Here is a 17734-nt window from a genome sequence, read left to right as displayed (position 1 = left end):
ACTTTAAACCCTCATCAGTATGGTATAGTCCTTTCAAATATTGAAGAAGTGATGTAACATAAATTACAGTGCGGAGAAAATCTGATTTTCTTGTGCACAAGTACAAGGAGTTATCTTGGAAATGCAGTAATCTTTAAGTCCTCTCTTCATGTGCCATTTACTGTAATTTTTAATGCCCCAACTTCATCAAACTACTGACCATAAATGAACACCTACTATAAAACTTAACATCGGCATTCCCTCTGGCCATCATTTCTGCATTCTCATGGAACATTTCAGTAAAAGATCGCTTTGGAGTCTAATGGATGGAGGAGAACAACAACAAATACCACCACGTCTTTCTATGAAACTAAATCAAAGTTTTTTGTATGATCAAAACCAAACCTTCAGTCCTAGACGGCATTCTTCAGCCTCAACTATGCAACTTTCGGCTCCAACAAGTCCTGAATCTCCTTGGACACTTTCACCACTTGTTCATCCTTCACCTTCGCCAACTTTACTTTACCATTGTGTCGCTTCATTGCACCGTCGCCAGGGAACTGTATACTCAATTGCGGTATCTAGAGGTATAATATTCACCGGTTCTGAAAGTAGTCGTATTCGTATATGGAGACAACCGGAATGTATTGAACGTGGGTGTCTCAGAACAAGTTCAGGTGATATCCGTGCAATATTAGCTTATAGTAACATGCTTTTCACTACACATAAGGATTACAAAATCCGAGTCTGGAGAATGTCAGGAACAGATAATATACAACCTATGAAAGTCACAACTTTACCTCGAAATAGCTCGTTTCTTTCGTTTCGAAGAACGTCTACTCAACAAGCTCATAAAGATTACATTTCTTGCATTGCTTATTACCATGCTGAAGGTATACTATACACAGGCTCTTGGGATAAAACTATTAAGGCTTGGAATGTTTCGGATAAGAAATGTATTGATTCGTTTGTAGCTCATGAAGATAATATCAACTCAATTCTAGTGAATCAAGAAGATGGTTGTCTATTCACTTCATCTTCAGATGGGTGTGTCAAGATATGGAGGAAATCATTTGGTGAGAACTCACAAAATCTCACAACCACACTGAATATCCATAACTCACCTGTCAATACTTTGGCATTAAGTTCTTCACCTAATTCTTTCCATCTGTACTCGGGTTCCTCAGACGGTTCGATCAATTTCTGGGAGAAAGATAGAGTTTCGGGTAGGTATATTCACGGAGGATATTTACCCGGTCATCGATTCTCCGTTCTTTGTTTAGTTGCTATAGAGAAGTTGGTGTTCAGTGGATCAGAAGACACGACTATCAGAGTGTGGAGGAGAGACGAAGAAACGAATTTTCACGAGTGTTTAGCTGTGTTAAAAGGTCATCGAGGGCCGGTGAGAACTCTGGCTGCTTGCTTGGAGATGGAAAAAGTTGCAATGGGGTTCTTAGTTTACAGTGCAAGTTTGGATAGAACATTAAAAGTATGGAGAGTGAAGGTTTTTCCGGGCGAACAGACGAATGCTACAAATGCAGAGGAGTCGGCAACAACTACAATATGTTATGATCACCGGATGTCTTCCAGTACCAGGGAGTGCGAAATGAGTCCAGTTTTATCTCCGGCGTGGGTTGAAAAGAAGCTCCAGGATAAACATTTGCGGTAGAACCAAAATAAGATGAATAAAAGTCAAGACTAGCTGATTTGAGAGAATAATTCTAGTGTCTTTGCTTATCTAGTTCTCATTTATGATGTTACAAGTTAGAAGTCTTTGAATTTTATAGATGTGTAGTTGTTACTTGGTAGCAATCTAATGTTTAGAATGTCCTAACTTAATGAAAGCAAGTTTTACGTGCGAAATGCAGGATCTGTTGACATTGTTAGATTGACATTATTTTACATTTTCAGTACAGCCTCGAATGTGCATTACACTCCCATTAAAAAAAATAAAAGTGCATTTCGCGAAATATAACCTCTTCTTCAATCTTGACATGTCCTTTGTCAGGGTTCATAAAGAGGGTCCGAAACTGAACTTGCGTAGCTCTTCTTCAGACAAATTAATCAGTGACGGGACTAACTGGAGCAACAGCTAAGGACAAAACTGAGCAATCAGGCAAAACATCGGATACAGTAAAACATTGCACCAATTAGCATGCCCTGTCTTGAAAGAAAAAAAAATTGTCCAATGTCTCTTCAAATTATGCATCTGTGAAGTTTCAAATTTCAAGTGTCTTTAAAGGAAAAATTACATCTTATTACAGATACAAGAATCGGCAGCTCACATACTTGAAAGGCATTTACAAGAAAAAAATTTAGAGCTGAGAAAAAAATTTATTTCAGATGTTTCGAGTGGCGGGTACATTAGGAACCATCCAAGATCCAACGTTGCACCCGGATCAGCTCAATCATGAAGCCAGTGTACATAATGTTCATTTGCTTTTCTCAGTCAGGCAACACCCGCGACAGAGATACAAGTTACTGAAAGTCATTCACCAATCTTCAAACAGTTCAACACTGTTATCATCTTCCATGTCTCGAGATGGAGAAAATACTGGATTAGAACAATCATCCAAATTACGTTCCATATACTGAGAGATACGAGATGTAATCTCATGAGGAACAGGAAATTTACGGTCTGCAATCCCTTTCCAGTCAACACCTTCAAACCATGGATGATTTTTGACCGAATCAGGACCTTGGCTTCCTAGTCTTGAATTTTCATCAACTTGAAGTAACTGGTCAAAGGATGCACGGAAAAAAAAAATTAAAAACAGAAAAACGAAAGATACTATTCGCATCTGATTGTGCTGCAGCAAAGTTAAATGTTACGAAGGTTAAAGAGTCAATCTATCCCTGGGAATAGCTACAGCTATGAACCATCTGGTGTTCCATTTTATGGAAGGTGATTCATTCCTCGTAACTTTTTGATCAAGCACAATCGTAGTCTGATGTTTTACTTCTTTTATGCATACAAAAGGAAATGGAAAGAAATAGGCTTTAATAATGGAAACCTGGTTAATGAGATCAACAGCTTCAGGGCTGACGGACTGCGGAATAGCGAAGTGTCCTTTAGCAATCCTCGCATAAGTATCGAGCTCACTCTCCCTCCACGACCCAAATGGCATTTCCGCTTGTAGCATGAAATAAATTAAGACTCCTAGCGCCCACCTATCAATTTTCAATTTTTTTAATTTATTAGGCTTCTGTATCTATAATTATAGATAATGATAATGAGCATAATAACAACAGTCAACAGTACTCTAACTTAACCAAGAACCATAAAACACAAATTTAACGTCAAATTGCTTATAGAAATGCACAGGCATATATCAGTGAAGAAGGTTTACCAGTCAGCAGTGAGACCATGGCCCTTCCCCTGGATAATCTCTGGAGCTAAAGAGTCGGTCATCCCACATATTGTGAATGTTCTCTCACTCGATAACTTCTTTCCAAATCTGAAATCCACTACCTATGATACATATATAATATACATTAAATGTCCATGAAATGTTTTACCAGCTGACAATGTCTTAAGCTGTAATATATAAAAGTATTGGCAATTAAAAAAACGGTACTGGGAGCAAAAATGTGAGATTACTAATAGTATCAAACACAGATATAATAATGTGATGCAGCTAAAATACATTTTGATATCAACCTGTAAATGACCTATTTGGTCAAACATAAGAACATCTGGAGACACCCCTCTGTAGAGAACAGCATTCTGAAATGTAAGAGAGCAAGTGTCGGTAAATTATTAGTGACCGGTTTTAATCAAGTTACTTACACAGAAGATTAACCGCTGTCTAGAAAGATCTTGAAAATAAAAAAAAAATTCCATTATGAACATCAAAGATCAAACCTGGTGGAGTTCTTGTAAAGCCAGAATGACGGAAGCAGCACAAAATCTTGCTGATGGTTCGTCTAAGGGGCTGTGGAGTATGGAAGCCAATGGGCAAGCCAAGCATGTGTTTAGCAATATGCCTACGTGTTTTTTATCTGCACAAGTACATAGAACTTGCGGTACAAAGTTTGATGAACTCAAACTCTTCATCAAATCTTTCTCTTTCAAGACCTGTGCTTCCTTCCCGAGCCCTTTGATCCTTTGCTTTGGAAACCTTTTTAAGCTCAGCATATTTTCTGATAGTGTATCTGGCCCTAAAGAATCATCCATAGGTTTGGAAACCTTACAGAAGATTAAGACCAATAAATGACTATTTCTAAATCATCATACATGGAATTCTAGCCAGAGAGACTTAAATACTTAATACTACTCATATCACGTCGACACTGGTCTCTAGCATATACATGGAAGTCTGAACGTTATTTGACAAAACTCTGCTGATTTTTCTTGTGGCTTTCCACTCATCAAGTAAATCACAAAAAACCCAGAACATTAAGAAATTTGAAACCCCGCATCACATGAATATTAGATGACTGGATTGATTTCAATAAGAATGGTATATGATGAGTGGAACAGTATCAAAAACGAAAATGAAAAAAGTTGCTCTAAGTCCTGATTAATAAGAGGTAGTTGCTAAGACTTTAGAAACTATTGGCAATTCCATGAAATGAATATAGCAAAACTAACCTGAGCCTCTCAGAAGTACAAGTCCAATTTCGCCACAATCTGTAGAATATGTGCATGTTCGCCATTCCTGTGACAGTAAATATCATTAGGAGGTAAAGATCATATTTTACATCGTTGTGATTGAAAATCAACAGTTCGGATATAACAATGACATCCGGTTGTTGCGAACTTACCAAATCTGAGAGCTGAACCTTAGCTAAAACAGAAGGATCAATATCAATAGCAGATTTCTTAGAAGAACTCAAGGTGTAATCCTTCGACCTGAGTTCCATAAGTATCAGGTAATTAGATGTAGAAATAGCAAAGTGTATCAAGAATAAACAACATGCAACTTTCCGAAGTTCATAAATGAAATCATATAACTATTTTTGTCGGTTGGTATGAAACTCAAAAGACTCTGAAAGAAAGTTAATAACCTCATTGGTAAACTTAAATTCATTATAGGGGTGTATCTTCTGGGTAATAATCAATTGATTGAAAGGTTATTGAACGGGGAGGTATAGAAAAAGTAGAAGCATTCATTTGAGAAGATCTAACATACTTGCGGTCATTCTGTGATAACTTCGCCAATGGTCCGATAGCAGATTCAAACTTCTCTTTTGTTAATACAAGACATACAACATCACCTACAGCAGTGGCAGATAAGGAGATGACCTTTTCATCGAGAAGCACCCATTCACCGAAATAGCTTCCTTCATTCTTCTCCACCGAGAATTCTTCATCATTCAGTCTGTCATTTTCTTGTTTCATATTATCAGATAAAAGACTGGCGAAACTTGAACTCTTTATCACGTCACTGCCACAAGTTATCTTCACCTGACCCTTCTTAATAATATAAAACGCAGAAAGACACTCAACCTGCAAACAGCAGTGAATTATTTGAAAGAAAAACTAATTTATAGTGTGCAGAGAATTACAGAAGAAGACTAGGCTTTACCTTATCTATTATTGTCTGCCCATTTGGAAAGGAAACTTCGGAGAGGGAATTTGCTAATTGACTTAGCTGTAAGATTGATAATCTTGAGAAAAGCTCCACTGATCTGAGCAACTTCAATGATGAAAAAGTCGAAAATTCTGACATGAGGATTCCTCGAAAGTCTTCTCGCCTCAAAGCCCAGAGAATTCCATTTGTCACGGCACGGACGGAGGCCTGTAGTGGTTTGTTATACCTGTATTACCAAACTAACCATTAGTGTTAAGATTGAACACTGCTGCGACTAGGGATGGAATTAATGATAAAAGTTTGAAGTGTACAATACTTTTTAAATTTCCGCATTCTGAATCTTGAAGAAGTAATTTCAGGGGGATTCATTGAAGTGTTAATGCAAAAATCAAATAAAACATGCAAGGAGATAAGCTATAAAAATCACATGCCTCAACTGTCAAAAGAATTACCAAAAACAGAATATCTTACATTAGTGCCAATTCCCCGAAGGATGACAACTTTTCAGCCGTGTAACGCTGAAGAACTCTAGGCACCTCCTCATTTTTCTCTTCCTGCCATTTAGAGCTAGCCAGTTAGCTTACAACCACAAGAAACTCAACGAAAAAAACTAGCCCTTGAAGACCACAGAGTGGCAAGATCTTCGAAGCAGGGATAGAGGAATATAGGCAGTTATTAAGGAGACAGACCAAACCTAAGAGGAAAGGTGACAGGAAAATGAAAAGCAAATAGCCATTGCTGAACATGTTCTATGAGAACTACGGATAATTCAACTAGAAGGTAGTTCCGATGAAGAAAAAAAGTTCTTGTATACAGGGTAAAGCTGACAGCATTTTATGCTAATAATTCTAATGAAGAGTCACTAGCCTGCACATCTTTTCCACCAAGTGAGTACCTGAGTTGCAAAGACCTCGAATTCACCACTCCCAACAATAAAAAAGCAGTCTCCCTCTCCTCCCTGCAATAGGGAACCAATTAGACTTCTGTATTATCTGACTCCGTAATAGATAACAAGTTGCGGAAGAATTCTGGTTTCTAATGGTACATACTAGGTTTAAGTTAAACACAGCGATCCAATATGTGTTGTTTAACTTTTATATGCCATCTCAGAAGTTTCGTATTATGAGAAAGAAATATGACAATAACCTGTTGGACTACAACATCTCCAGGCTGGAACTCAACTCTTTGCATGCAATCCAACAAAACGTGGCACTGAGCATCAGTGAGCTTTTTAAATAGGAAGTGGTCACGCAAAGCCCGCTCAATATGTGACTGCATAATTAGTAAAAAGAAAAGCAAAAACAAAAAGGTTCAAAGTTAAGGGAAGGTATTGAAATTTCACGCATTAAGCAAGACACAAATGTCAGAAGATAAAGCACATAAAAAAGAACATTTACTTCTTCTTCCCATGTTTTTCTATGCAATGGTGATGGAGGAACCCACACTTGTCCATTCTCTAGGGAACTTTCAATTGCCCGGAGACGGGTTCGTGACAACTCATGTCTTTCACGCGGGTTCCTTGAATTCCAATTTACAGTGGAAGGTGATTCAGACCCGGTCATCTCTACAACCTGAGGCAGAGGTCGAACTGCAACATCTGGTGTTGCTGGTTGAACCACAATATTCTGGAAGATATTGAAATGGTTCATAAGGAATGAAATAAAATATTTAATATAAACAACAACCAGAAAGTGGTGTTTATATAAAAGATAAGAATTCAAGAAACAAATATGCTTCATAAAAGAGATGCCGCTTACATCTGTTAGCCCATTTATATGCACAACTATGATTGTAATGTCATCAGTACGAGTTTCATACTGCAGCCAAAGTCGATAAGACTCAGCAACAATTGCAGCACAAGCATCACGAGGATCTTTAAACTTTGCAACCTAACAAAACAACAACAGAATAAGTGACATACAAGACCCGCGTATCGGAGAAGAATAAATTGAAAACAACTAATATCACAAATATGATGGAAGTTCATCATCCACAGCAAACACAACGAAATTCTACACGAACTCACTATGGTATCACAAACCTATACAAAGATATCAACTGCAGTCTTCTACTTTATCTTGTTCACTTTTGGAAGTTTTAACTGTACGAAGGCAACACGAAAGAAGCCAACTAACCCAGTCATCGTTTTAACCACATAAGGAACGGTGCCATTTATAGAGAAATTTTTTTCTACTATTGTGATCTAAAGTTTCAAGAGAATATATCACTGAGCAGTATATCTGCTTAATTACCAGATGGGGGTTGCAAAACAGAAGGAGACATAATTGAAACAGAATAAATAACAATTCTCTTACCATGTCAACGACAGATTGGCTGGAAAGAAACTCGAATACCCCGTCGCTAGCAATCACAAAGAACGGATTTTCTGGTGTGAGCTCCAAAACAACAATCTCAGGTGTAGCTACAACCCCAATAGACTCAGCAACAGAGTCACCAATACTCCTTGTAAAGGCTGTACCAGGGTACATGCCATTTTGAACCCATAATCTAGGAGGATCCCCATCATCACTTTCTTCCGTTCCCCAACACTTGATATCCGGGTTCTTAAGCCCTTCAATCTGATCCAATGTGAGAACTCGAGCCCCATAAAGCTTTACCCTTTCAAGCTCATCTGTTCGAAAAGGAGTCTGATCAATTGACAAGTCCACAGCTACAATATCTTTCCCTCTCGTATCCGCAATAACTGCCCTAGAATCACCTGCATTTGCTACATATATTGTTCTACCCCGTACCAAAATTGTTATCGCGGTTGTTCCACTCATGGTATCATCTATAGTATCTTCATGCAATTGTGTATTTGTGGCCAAGAAAGCAGAATGACATGCCTCCACAGCATCCATATGAAACCTCCCATTTCTAAGCAGATTTTCGCATACTTTTCTCTTTGTAAATTGTGAACACTGAGCTCCAAATTCCCCATGCCCATCGAAAACACCAAAGAAATGATCATCCGGGTTCGTCCCAAATGGCGTGTGAATGCAGAAACTGTCTTGATTTGCTTTGTCTAAAGCTTCTGGGTAGAACCCTCTTTGCGATAAGTATGAATACTTCAAGTCATAGTTTTCTGATGGAACCTTAACTGTACGAGACCCATCGGGTGGTAGAAACTGCGACGACACCCTCGATAATCTAGTTATACCCACTTCAGAATCATTGTTTGTACTCAATTGATTGAACTGATCTTCACTCTCTCCTTCTTCATCAGAATCAGAATTAGCTCTTCTTCCACTACCAGTTGTTCCTTTAGAACGAGAATTCCCTGGCGATGAAGAATTTGGAATTTGTCCAATACAATCCCTTGATATCCAACACCCCATTAATTACTACAATTCACCAAACCCAATTCTCAAAATTACCACTAAACTCATACTACTTGTCACTGACACTCACTCATTCACTATCCTGTCTGAACCACAAAACAAACAGACCCAGAAGTCCAGATTTTTTCAGAATACAAAAACCATCCAATTCTACTTAAAACATAATAATTACAAAATCCCAGATCATAAAATTGAAAATAAACAAAAGAATCTGAAGTAGAATCTTGCTAGATTTTTTGAAACAAGGAAATAAAAATATTATCTTTATTTTCTAGAAGAGAATAATAAGCCGTACCTGTATGAGAAGAACAAAAGCTTCAAAGAACCAAAAGCAAACTGGGTTGTTATGTGGATATTCATTCACTCACTCATTCATTAATAGATTTGATTATTAAAGCTACCCCAGGAGAGGGTTTGGTTTCTTTCTTCCTTTTTGCAGTTCTTCATTTCACTTTTTGGATTTTTATTTTAAAAATACGCCTGGTGCGTAATGTGCCACATAATTCTTTCTCTCTAACTTTTTTTATAATGTTTTTTTTTTTAATTAAATTAGTTTGAATTTAAAATTTTCTTTGCTGATCGTCATCAGCACTATCAAATTTAAAGCAGACAAGACAAGGAGTGAAGGGATTCTGACTTCCTAGTTAACTAACTTCCTTACTTAGCTAGTGTAAGTTGCAGCAGCAACCAATAATAGTGTGAGAATCAAAGGCAGCTTGGAACCACCCATGTTTCGTGGAGCCCTCTGTTCCGCTGTGTCGGTTAATTATACGTGGCTCTTCGTTAATCTATCACTGTCTATGGGCTGGTGAAAAGCTCCCGGTAATAGTTTATCTTCCAAAAATGGTAGGTTTACCGGGCCTTAAATCCCTTACGACATAGTACGGAAAGACCCTTAAAAGTTTTACCATAATTCTGTGTGGTGAGGCTTACAGGGCTGTGTTTTATGGGATTCTTTTTGGGACACAGCTCTGTTATTATTGTACTAAGGAATAAAGCACTTCCTGACCTACCATAATCTAATCGAATAGTTGATCAACTGATAAAGTTTTCACCATTGTAACTAGCTGAATAAGTTTCTAACGTAGAACTGTTGTTTATATTTTCTCTTTTGTTGCAAAAATAGAAACAGAAGTTTTAAAGTGTAGGAATGTGTATTGTATCTCCTCTTTGCTCTTGGCAGGATAAGTCACTAACAGCATATTTGTTCACATCTGGCTTGTGATCGGATTTGAGACGACTCCTGACTCGAAGTGGGTCAAATATCAGACCGTTTTTTTTCTCGTTTTTGTCAAATGTGGCTCGCTACTTGGTTCAGACTTAATCCTCTGACTCAGACCTGTTTGAGTCAGGAAATGAAATGTTCCTTACTCATGGGACCAAGCCACTGGCTCACATATTTTTGAGTCAGTAAGTCAGATCTTGACTTTAAAAAAAAACAAAAAAAAAAAAAAACAGGTAGAACAATAGTTGAGCACTCACATACTACACACGGGGTGGTAGGTTCAAATCCCTAGTTCAAATCTCATTATTCTCTTTGGGTGGCTTATACTCAACTGATAAAAACTTTGCTTATCAATCGGCTCTTCAGAACTTTATTCAGGTATGTGGATTACCTTCTAACTATTGTGTCGATGATACTGCCCCTCCTTCTATGCACTCCCTGGCAGTTACTTATTTTGATGCAGTCAAGAAGCAAATCCCCGTCCAATTTTCAATGTTTGCAAGAAATTCCATTCTGTGGCAATGTAATCAGGTTAAGCATGCTCAAGATTATCTTTTGGTTGTTCCTATTAGCGGTCTTGATCAATGCCTAGGGCCAGATAGTTTCGAGCAGTAGTTTACTATCGACTTGGTATGCTTTGTTCGTCAAGGATGGTTTGTGCTCTAGTTGCAATAGGCCCATGGATATTTTTGGTGACCACGCGCTCCATTGTGATAAAGACGTTGGGATCAAGTTTCGTCATGACCTTGTACGTGATGTAATTGCGGATATATGTTACAAAGCTGGTGTGCCTGCACGCAAAGAGGTTGCTTTGGGATCTTTGTCAGATGACAACTGAAAAGGCGAGGGTACCCAAATATACCTCAAGCTAAAACTTTTCCTTCCTATAAGTCCTTTCTCTTAAAGTGATAGTCCATGGACTAAGTCGATACAATACAACTAATCGGTTCACACTTCATGTGATCGTCTATGGATAAGAGATCGATACAATACAACAACGAAGTATGTTTACTTGATACAAAGATTCGGACTTAACCAAACACAATAGGATTGCTTATCAAGTAAATAAGAATTAACGTTTATGTAATTTACTTTAATTATAATAAAATAATTACAATGCAATAAAATAAAATAAAAATAAATGACACAGCAAGATTTTGTTAACGAGGAAACCGCAAATGCAGAAAAACCACGGGACCTTTCCATAATTGAATACTTTCAGGATTAAGCCATTATACAAAATAAACCAACTTCGTATAGTTGAGACCAAGCAACTAAACCTATAGTTCACCTAGTTCCGCCTGTATTCCCACGCCTCCAACTTATAAATAAGTCACGTACTTGGAACAATTCCTTTGATTCGTATTCCAAACAGTAAAGGAACAACAAATATGTTTGGTATCAACTCTCTTCAACCAAGTGATATGAGTTGGACAAACACTCTTCTATTTATCTTAACATAAACTCCTTCGTCATGTCCTTAGATCTATCTTATGTTCAATTACCGAAGGTAATCGTAAGATTTTGCAATCAAAAAATAATTGTATTGATGCCGATCTAGTCAACTAATCAATCTAATCTACTACAATAATAAACCGATTATAGTTGGATCCTCTTTTTACCGAAACAAGTATTGTGCACACCAAATATTTATAAACCCAAGTAATAAATCTCATATCTCTTCTTTGTCTTCAAATCTTCTTAGATCTTCAATGAACACCTGCACACAACTACCCGAATCTCTTGTGATCAATCACACACAGAACAGAGTATGTTAATAATGGATTAGTTTGCTAGAGGAAGTCTAGGCGGCTTCACCAGTAAAAACACAACCAGAGGAAGTCTGTTGTCACGAAGGATTAGTTTGCTAGAAATGCAAACTCAAAGTATTTATAGACAAGGAAGTTTGGACACCAAGGAATTTCCAAAACCGAAAATATTCTCAAGATATGCAATATAATTTCCAAATTCGGTTTTCATAATTCTTGGAAATGCTCTGTCCAAAATAATGACCGAAAATCTCCTTGGAAAATATTTAACTAGTAAATGCACATTACTAATTCTTATTTTCCATATATAAAATTAAAAATCTTAATTAAAAGATTCTTAACTTATTTAATTTCGATCCTGGGATTTTCTTCCTTTTAGATGTTAAGGAATATATTTGAACAATAAAAGATACGCATTAATGCACATGTTCAAAGTGTGTCGACATTCTTACTTTGTAAGTCCTCTTTCATACTTACACACTTGAAACCGATTTACCACACTTCGAAACAAGTTTAGAATTGGTTCATCTGACTTTCAAGAACTATGTGATTAATCAAGAAACACTCAATCACAAAACATGGGTTTAACGGTTCTACCAAAACAATTTTCGGTGCTACCTCCATGTAAGTATTGTGCATAGTCACACTAGCTTTCCAAACTTTGGTTGACTAGGTACTAGGATCGGTTCCCCACATATATATGGTATCTAACTTATGTGTGTTGCACATGTCCATAGGATCGGTTCCCCTTTGCCTAAAAACGTGTTGCACATGTCCATAGGATCGGTTCCCCTTTCTGCTATAAACTTTGCTGCACCTCATACAAGGATCGATTCCCCTTTGTGATGTACTGCACCCGTTCATAGTATCGGTTCCCCTTTACCCAGATTCGGTTCAATAAATCACAAACTCGATCATACCTCATAGGTGATTACTTAAGATCGGCTTCACAAATAAAAGTCATACCAATACATAAGTGAGGCCTCATGTGAATAGTTTTACCAAGAACACAAACAAGTCATGAGCGGTTATACTAATCACACATATTGGTCGTTCATAAGATATGCAATGAAGAACAATCCCAATAATGCCTGGAGATTTCCTTTTCGATTCACAGAACAAGTTCGTGAACTTACTTCCTTAAAACACATGTAAAACGTTGTTTCCTAGGATTAAATCCTCACCTCATACCCATAATTACAATAGCATTTAAACGATTATGTCGATGTCTTATCTACAGAGTTTAATGGTTAATCAATAAACTTCATATTGTATTCCTTAATAATATGTCTATCTAGAGTGTTCATGCTTCGCAGTTTTGTTTTCAATATGCACGACTTGAAAGATACATTAGGGAATGAAACAGTTCAAGTCATATATCACTAACCTCAAGTGGAAGGATTATGTTGTGGTTGTATCTCTGTACTTCTTCACTTATTCAAGTCTTCGCAATACTTGTAATGTCTCATATCCTAATACTTTCAAGCTAACTTATACGAAGTCGACTCTAGTACATTTAATCAAGCGACTCTTAAATGAGTTTTGGTTCATTAAAATATGACAACCAAACTTGACATAATAACGCTTGGTGGGTTCAACCGAGCTATGCTCTAACAACAACAAGGATTTACGCCCTAATGATATCCTTGTTTTTAACTGGGAAAATGGCCAAGATGTATGTATGGATGTCACAGGTGTCTCACTCTTCACTGGAGAGGGGGTTCGCACTTTCATTCCTGGACAAGCCATTTTGAAAGAAATTTTATGGAAGCGTACTAAATACTTGGAGGAATGTGTTTCACATGGCTATGGTTTGGGTTTTTTAGCTTTTACTAATTTGGGGGAGCTTAGTGAGGATACTGTATGGTTTTTTAAGCATTTAAATAATTGTTTAGTTAGTAATGATGCTGGTAGTGGTCTAGGTAGTTTTATTTTTCATAGATTGGAGGTTTCTATTCAAAAAGGAGATGGTGCCAACTTGTTACTCGGTTACCAACCAAGGCTGTGTATGAAGTCTAAAATTGATAGTTTTTAGGGTTATTAAGTTTCTATAAAAAAAAAACACTGAGTTAGATCCATATGAGTTAGACGAATCATATCCACAAAAAAATGATTTAAGCGAAACATTAAGAGGGTGTTTGGATTCTAAAAGAATAAATACTTCTATTTCTTTAGCATTAGAAGATAACTTTGAAAGCATAAACAAAAATATTTTTCTTCGCAAAAAGTTAACTTTTTTTGGTTCTAGAGGTTATTTTAAAATTGTATTCCCAAACTAACTTGTGAAATTTTGCTTTTGGAAGTTGGAAAATAAATTCTTGACTGGTACCTAAACATACTATAAGAGTTGGCTTTTTTTATCTCTTTCTTTATGCCTACATTTGGGTGAAAGAGTGTGTCAAAATAATGTAGTTTGTCTCTATATCTCTAGCTTCATCCTTCAAAATTTGTTGAGATTCTTCAAATTTGAAGGATGAATAGAGAACCTTCAAATTTGTTTGATAGTAATATGTTTATATTTGTGATGATTCGGAAATGAATCTAATTCAACCACAATCGAATATTCAATCGTTTGTGTCTTTATTTATTTTTTATATCGGGCTCGAGGTCCACTTCTGGTCATATCTCTGACTCGAAAGCATTTGAGTTAGGTCAAGTACAAAATCATTGGGTATGTTGATAATTATACCATATAGTATGGTAAGTATAGGATCCCGAAATTAATAATCTTTGGGCGTCTTGCAAGCTGGTTTTCAAAGTTAGTTAGGCCACTGGACTTCAATCGGGTTTATATGCGACTGTCTTTTAAAGTTTTTTATCCACTATATAACAATTTTTGAGTCAAGTAATAAGTTATATCATAGGGTCTATATGTGATTGCATTTTAAAGTTTTCAATAACCTTACTATTAGCAAAACCTCATGTAGATGGTGACTTTTATACCAAAGGTAAAATAGTCATTTTACGGTCCAAGGATGAAATCGTTATTTACTAGTCCAAGGAAAAATCTTCATTATGCTGAAATGTCCAACCCAGTCGAAGTTCTCAGGCCCATGAGTACGGTCAGTCGATAGGCCACACATAGAAGCATATGAACTTAAATAATGCGGAGCCCAAGAAAAGGATGAGGTTCAATCGAAAGAAAAGCTAACTCAAAGTTCAAGAATCCTGGTTAGGCCTAGTGAGCCTCCACCACTCTAGGGCAAAGAACCTTCATTATTCAGAAGCGGAGAGCTATCGTCACTATGAAGCGGAAAGCCTTTAATTCTATCTTCTAAGTGGATAACCTTCATCGCTCAACGGAAAAAGAGTCTGGTCACTCTAAAGAGGACTCCAACACTCAAAAGGTAAAATATCCTGTAGGTCTATGGATGACCGCCTCAGTCGGGATGAATGGATACGTCTACGGATGACCACCCCAGCCAGGGTCAAATGGCTCATGTAGGTCTATGGTTGACCTCCTCAGCCGGGTTGAATGGCTAGGCCTACGGATGACCGCCCCACCCAGGGTCAAATGACTTTTTTAGGTATGTGGTTGACCGCCTCATCCGGGTTGAATGGATAGGTCTATCGATGACCGTCCCAGCTAGGGTCAAATGGCTTTTGTAGGTATATGGTTGACCACCTCAGTCGGGTTGAACGGCTAGGTTTACGGATGACCGCCCCAGCCAGGGTCAAATGGCTCATGTAGGTCTATGGTTGAACACCTCAACCGGGTTGAATGGGTAGGTTTATGGATGACCGCCCCAACCATGGTCAAATGGCTCATGTAGGTCTATGGTTGGCCGCCTCAACCAGGTTGGATGTCTAGATCTACGGATAATCTCCCCATCCAGGGTCAAATGTATCCTATGGGTTTATGGTTAATCGCCTCAGCCGGGTTGAATGTCTAAGTCTACCGATGACCGCCTCATCCAGGGTCAAATGGCTCTCCACAATATCTACTATCAGGTTACGGTAGGCCTTAGTCAAGCTTATGATCTTCACCTGACTCCAAAGGACCTCCGCACATGTAAAGTTGTGACAACTCAGAAGAATGCTAACGCGTCACACGACACATCACATATAAAGTTGGTCACGTCACAAATGGGGGGATAAACATAAGGTTTTGGTTTGGAGATCTTAAAAGGGTTAATAACCTGACACAATAATATTTAAAAAATTAGAGTTTACTCAACAAATTGGAATACTTTAATTGTCAGTAACACTCTGCTAAGAAGCTTTATCATAAAATGTACAAAAAAAAAAAAACACTACCCAAAATAATACAAAAATACTAAGCAAATCAATTTGTTACTTGCCCCATCTCAAGCTATAGACAGGAGGGGTGACGCCAATTCTTGTTACCAAGAGGCTAGATGGAAAGGAGAATGCTCATGAACCAGATCAGTTTGATATTTGTGAATTGTACCAGAGGTATAATCATAGTAGTGATGATACTCATGGTTAATTAATCGTTTTGATTCCCCCTTTTTACGATTAAAGGGTGGAGTTTTACAATATTTGGAACCCGTAACTAACTCAACAAAGATATTTCTACATATTTTACATGAGTTTTTACCATGATTAGACTGTACATCATGAATACATGACTTGACAGGATCGGTACTAACACAGGGAAAACCTTTTTCCTTAATCGAATTAAGTCGTTCTAAGAATTTAAAAATGTCTTCAAAAGCCCTAAACAGATATTTGTCAATAGATGCTCCATCATGATAGTATTCCTCAAATATAATTAGTAACATTCTAGTGAGGTTCCATATCTTGAGCTTTTTTCCACACGTTTCCTACAACGAATTTTCTTAGGGGAACTTTTTCCTTTTCCTTTAGATTGTTTTCCATCAGATAAGATTTTTAATGTCTTAGACGACTCGAGATTATCTTGAGAGACCATAGGTCTTGTAGAGAATAAACTCTGAACACCCTTTAAGGATTTCTGGTGTGCGTCATATAGATGAACAAAACAAGTTTCCCAAAGTGATTTCCCATCAGAACAAACTTTAGGACCAAACAAACACAAACTAGTTAGGTTTATCGTGTTTGCCTGCTCTGATACCAATTGAAAACGCGGGGTTATCACAACCACACCCAATATTTCGTTCGGCAATATGTATGTATCACTAAACTCCAATATAGTTCCGAGATCACCAACTTAAAAGTGAGACTCAATCAAAAAACATATCAAAGAGCTTTATCTCTTTCTCAATACAATCATTAAATCAACTAGATAGAAATCCGTGAGATTGATTGATATGAGAATAACTCGGATGGTACCAAGGACCAATGTCAGAGATTCAATCAATTTATATCCAACAAGCAAGTTCGTATTTATCAACTATGATTGAACTACGCACAACCTGTGACATTTCAATTATATAAACAAATATAATGCGGAAAAGAAATAACACAGACACCGGAAATTTTGTTAACGAGGAAACTGCAAATGCGGAAAAACCCCGGGACCTAATATAGATTTGAACACCACAATGTATTAAGCCGCTACAGACTCTAGCCTACTACAGGTTAACTTCGGGCTGGAATGTAGTTGAGCCCTAACCAAGTCTCACACCGCTTAAGGTACAGTCGCGTTCCTTACGCCTCTTGAATCCTAGCAGGATTCTGCGCACGTGATTCCCTTAGCTGATCTCACCCACAACTAAGAGTTGCTACGGCCCAAAGTCGAAAATTTCTGTCTCCCACAGATATGGCTATTCTGGTTTTGTTTCCGTCTTTAGATAAATCAAGGTGAACAGGAAACTCAACTAATAATCCGGTCATATACTCCCGAAGAGCAGCCTAGAAATATTAGTCACCTCACAACAACCTAACTGATTAATAGAAGAAGTTACTGCGGAACCATAAGAGTCTGAGATGAAGAACTAT

At 37.5% G+C, this 17734-nt stretch overlaps 2 protein-coding genes across 3 annotated transcripts; one reads left to right on the top strand and one right to left on the bottom strand.

Moving 5' to 3' along the window:
* Positions 1–301: 301 nt before the first annotated feature.
* On the top strand, positions 302–1690 carry LOC113351505 (protein JINGUBANG-like). The gene has a single exon (XM_026595475.1). The coding sequence runs from the start codon at positions 302–304 to the stop codon at positions 1646–1648; it is 1347 nt and encodes a 448-aa protein (XP_026451260.1). The 3' UTR covers positions 1649–1690.
* A 458-nt stretch (positions 1691–2148) lies between these two features.
* Positions 2149–9468, bottom strand: LOC113348212 (protein phosphatase 2C and cyclic nucleotide-binding/kinase domain-containing protein-like). Of its 2 annotated transcripts, XM_026591919.1 has the most exons (16): positions 9153–9462; positions 7832–8943; positions 7274–7405; positions 6914–7141; positions 6663–6788; positions 6412–6474; positions 5988–6070; positions 5511–5742; positions 5115–5431; positions 4747–4834; positions 4574–4640; positions 3845–4140; positions 3641–3706; positions 3330–3451; positions 2994–3150; positions 2149–2717 (listed from the first exon to the last, which is right to left on the bottom strand). In XM_026591919.1, the coding sequence occupies exons 2-16, from the start codon at positions 8852–8854 to the stop codon at positions 2472–2474; spliced, it is 3246 nt and encodes a 1081-aa protein (XP_026447704.1). In that variant the 5' UTR covers positions 8855–8943; positions 9153–9462; the 3' UTR covers positions 2149–2471. The 2 variants fall into 2 exon arrangements, with proteins under 2 accessions (XP_026447704.1, XP_026447705.1); XM_026591920.1 differs by lacking the exons at positions 2149–2717; positions 2994–3150; positions 3330–3451; positions 3641–3706 and having other exon boundaries at positions 3991–4168; positions 9153–9468.
* Positions 9469–17734: the final 8266 nt, after the last annotated feature.

Source organism: Papaver somniferum, chromosome 2 (assembly GCF_003573695.1).
Source record: "Papaver somniferum cultivar HN1 chromosome 2, ASM357369v1, whole genome shotgun sequence".
NCBI classification, from domain to species: Eukaryota; Viridiplantae; Streptophyta; class Magnoliopsida; order Ranunculales; family Papaveraceae; genus Papaver; species Papaver somniferum.
Note: the sequence above shows the minus strand (reverse complement) of the source record. Positions and strands in the feature narration are given on the sequence as shown.

What these genes read in the sequence shown, in the direction of transcription:
- LOC113351505 (XM_026595475.1), top strand. Translation starts at nt 302, where the DNA reads ATGGATGGAGGAGAACAACAACAAATACCACCACGTCTTTCTATGAAA.
- LOC113348212 (XM_026591919.1), bottom strand. Translation starts at nt 8,854, where the DNA reads ATGGGGTGTTGGATATCAAGGGATTGTATTGGACAAATTCCAAATTCT. An exon ending in GCCAATCTGTCGTTGACATG is followed by an intron (nt 7,406 to 7,831) that starts GTAAGAGAATTG and finishes TTGTTTTGTTAG; the next exon opens with GTTGCAAAGTTTAAAGATCC. An exon ending in TTATCACAGAATGACCGCAA is followed by an intron (nt 4,835 to 5,114) that starts GTATGTTAGATC and finishes TATGGAACTCAG; the next exon opens with GTCGAAGGATTACACCTTGA.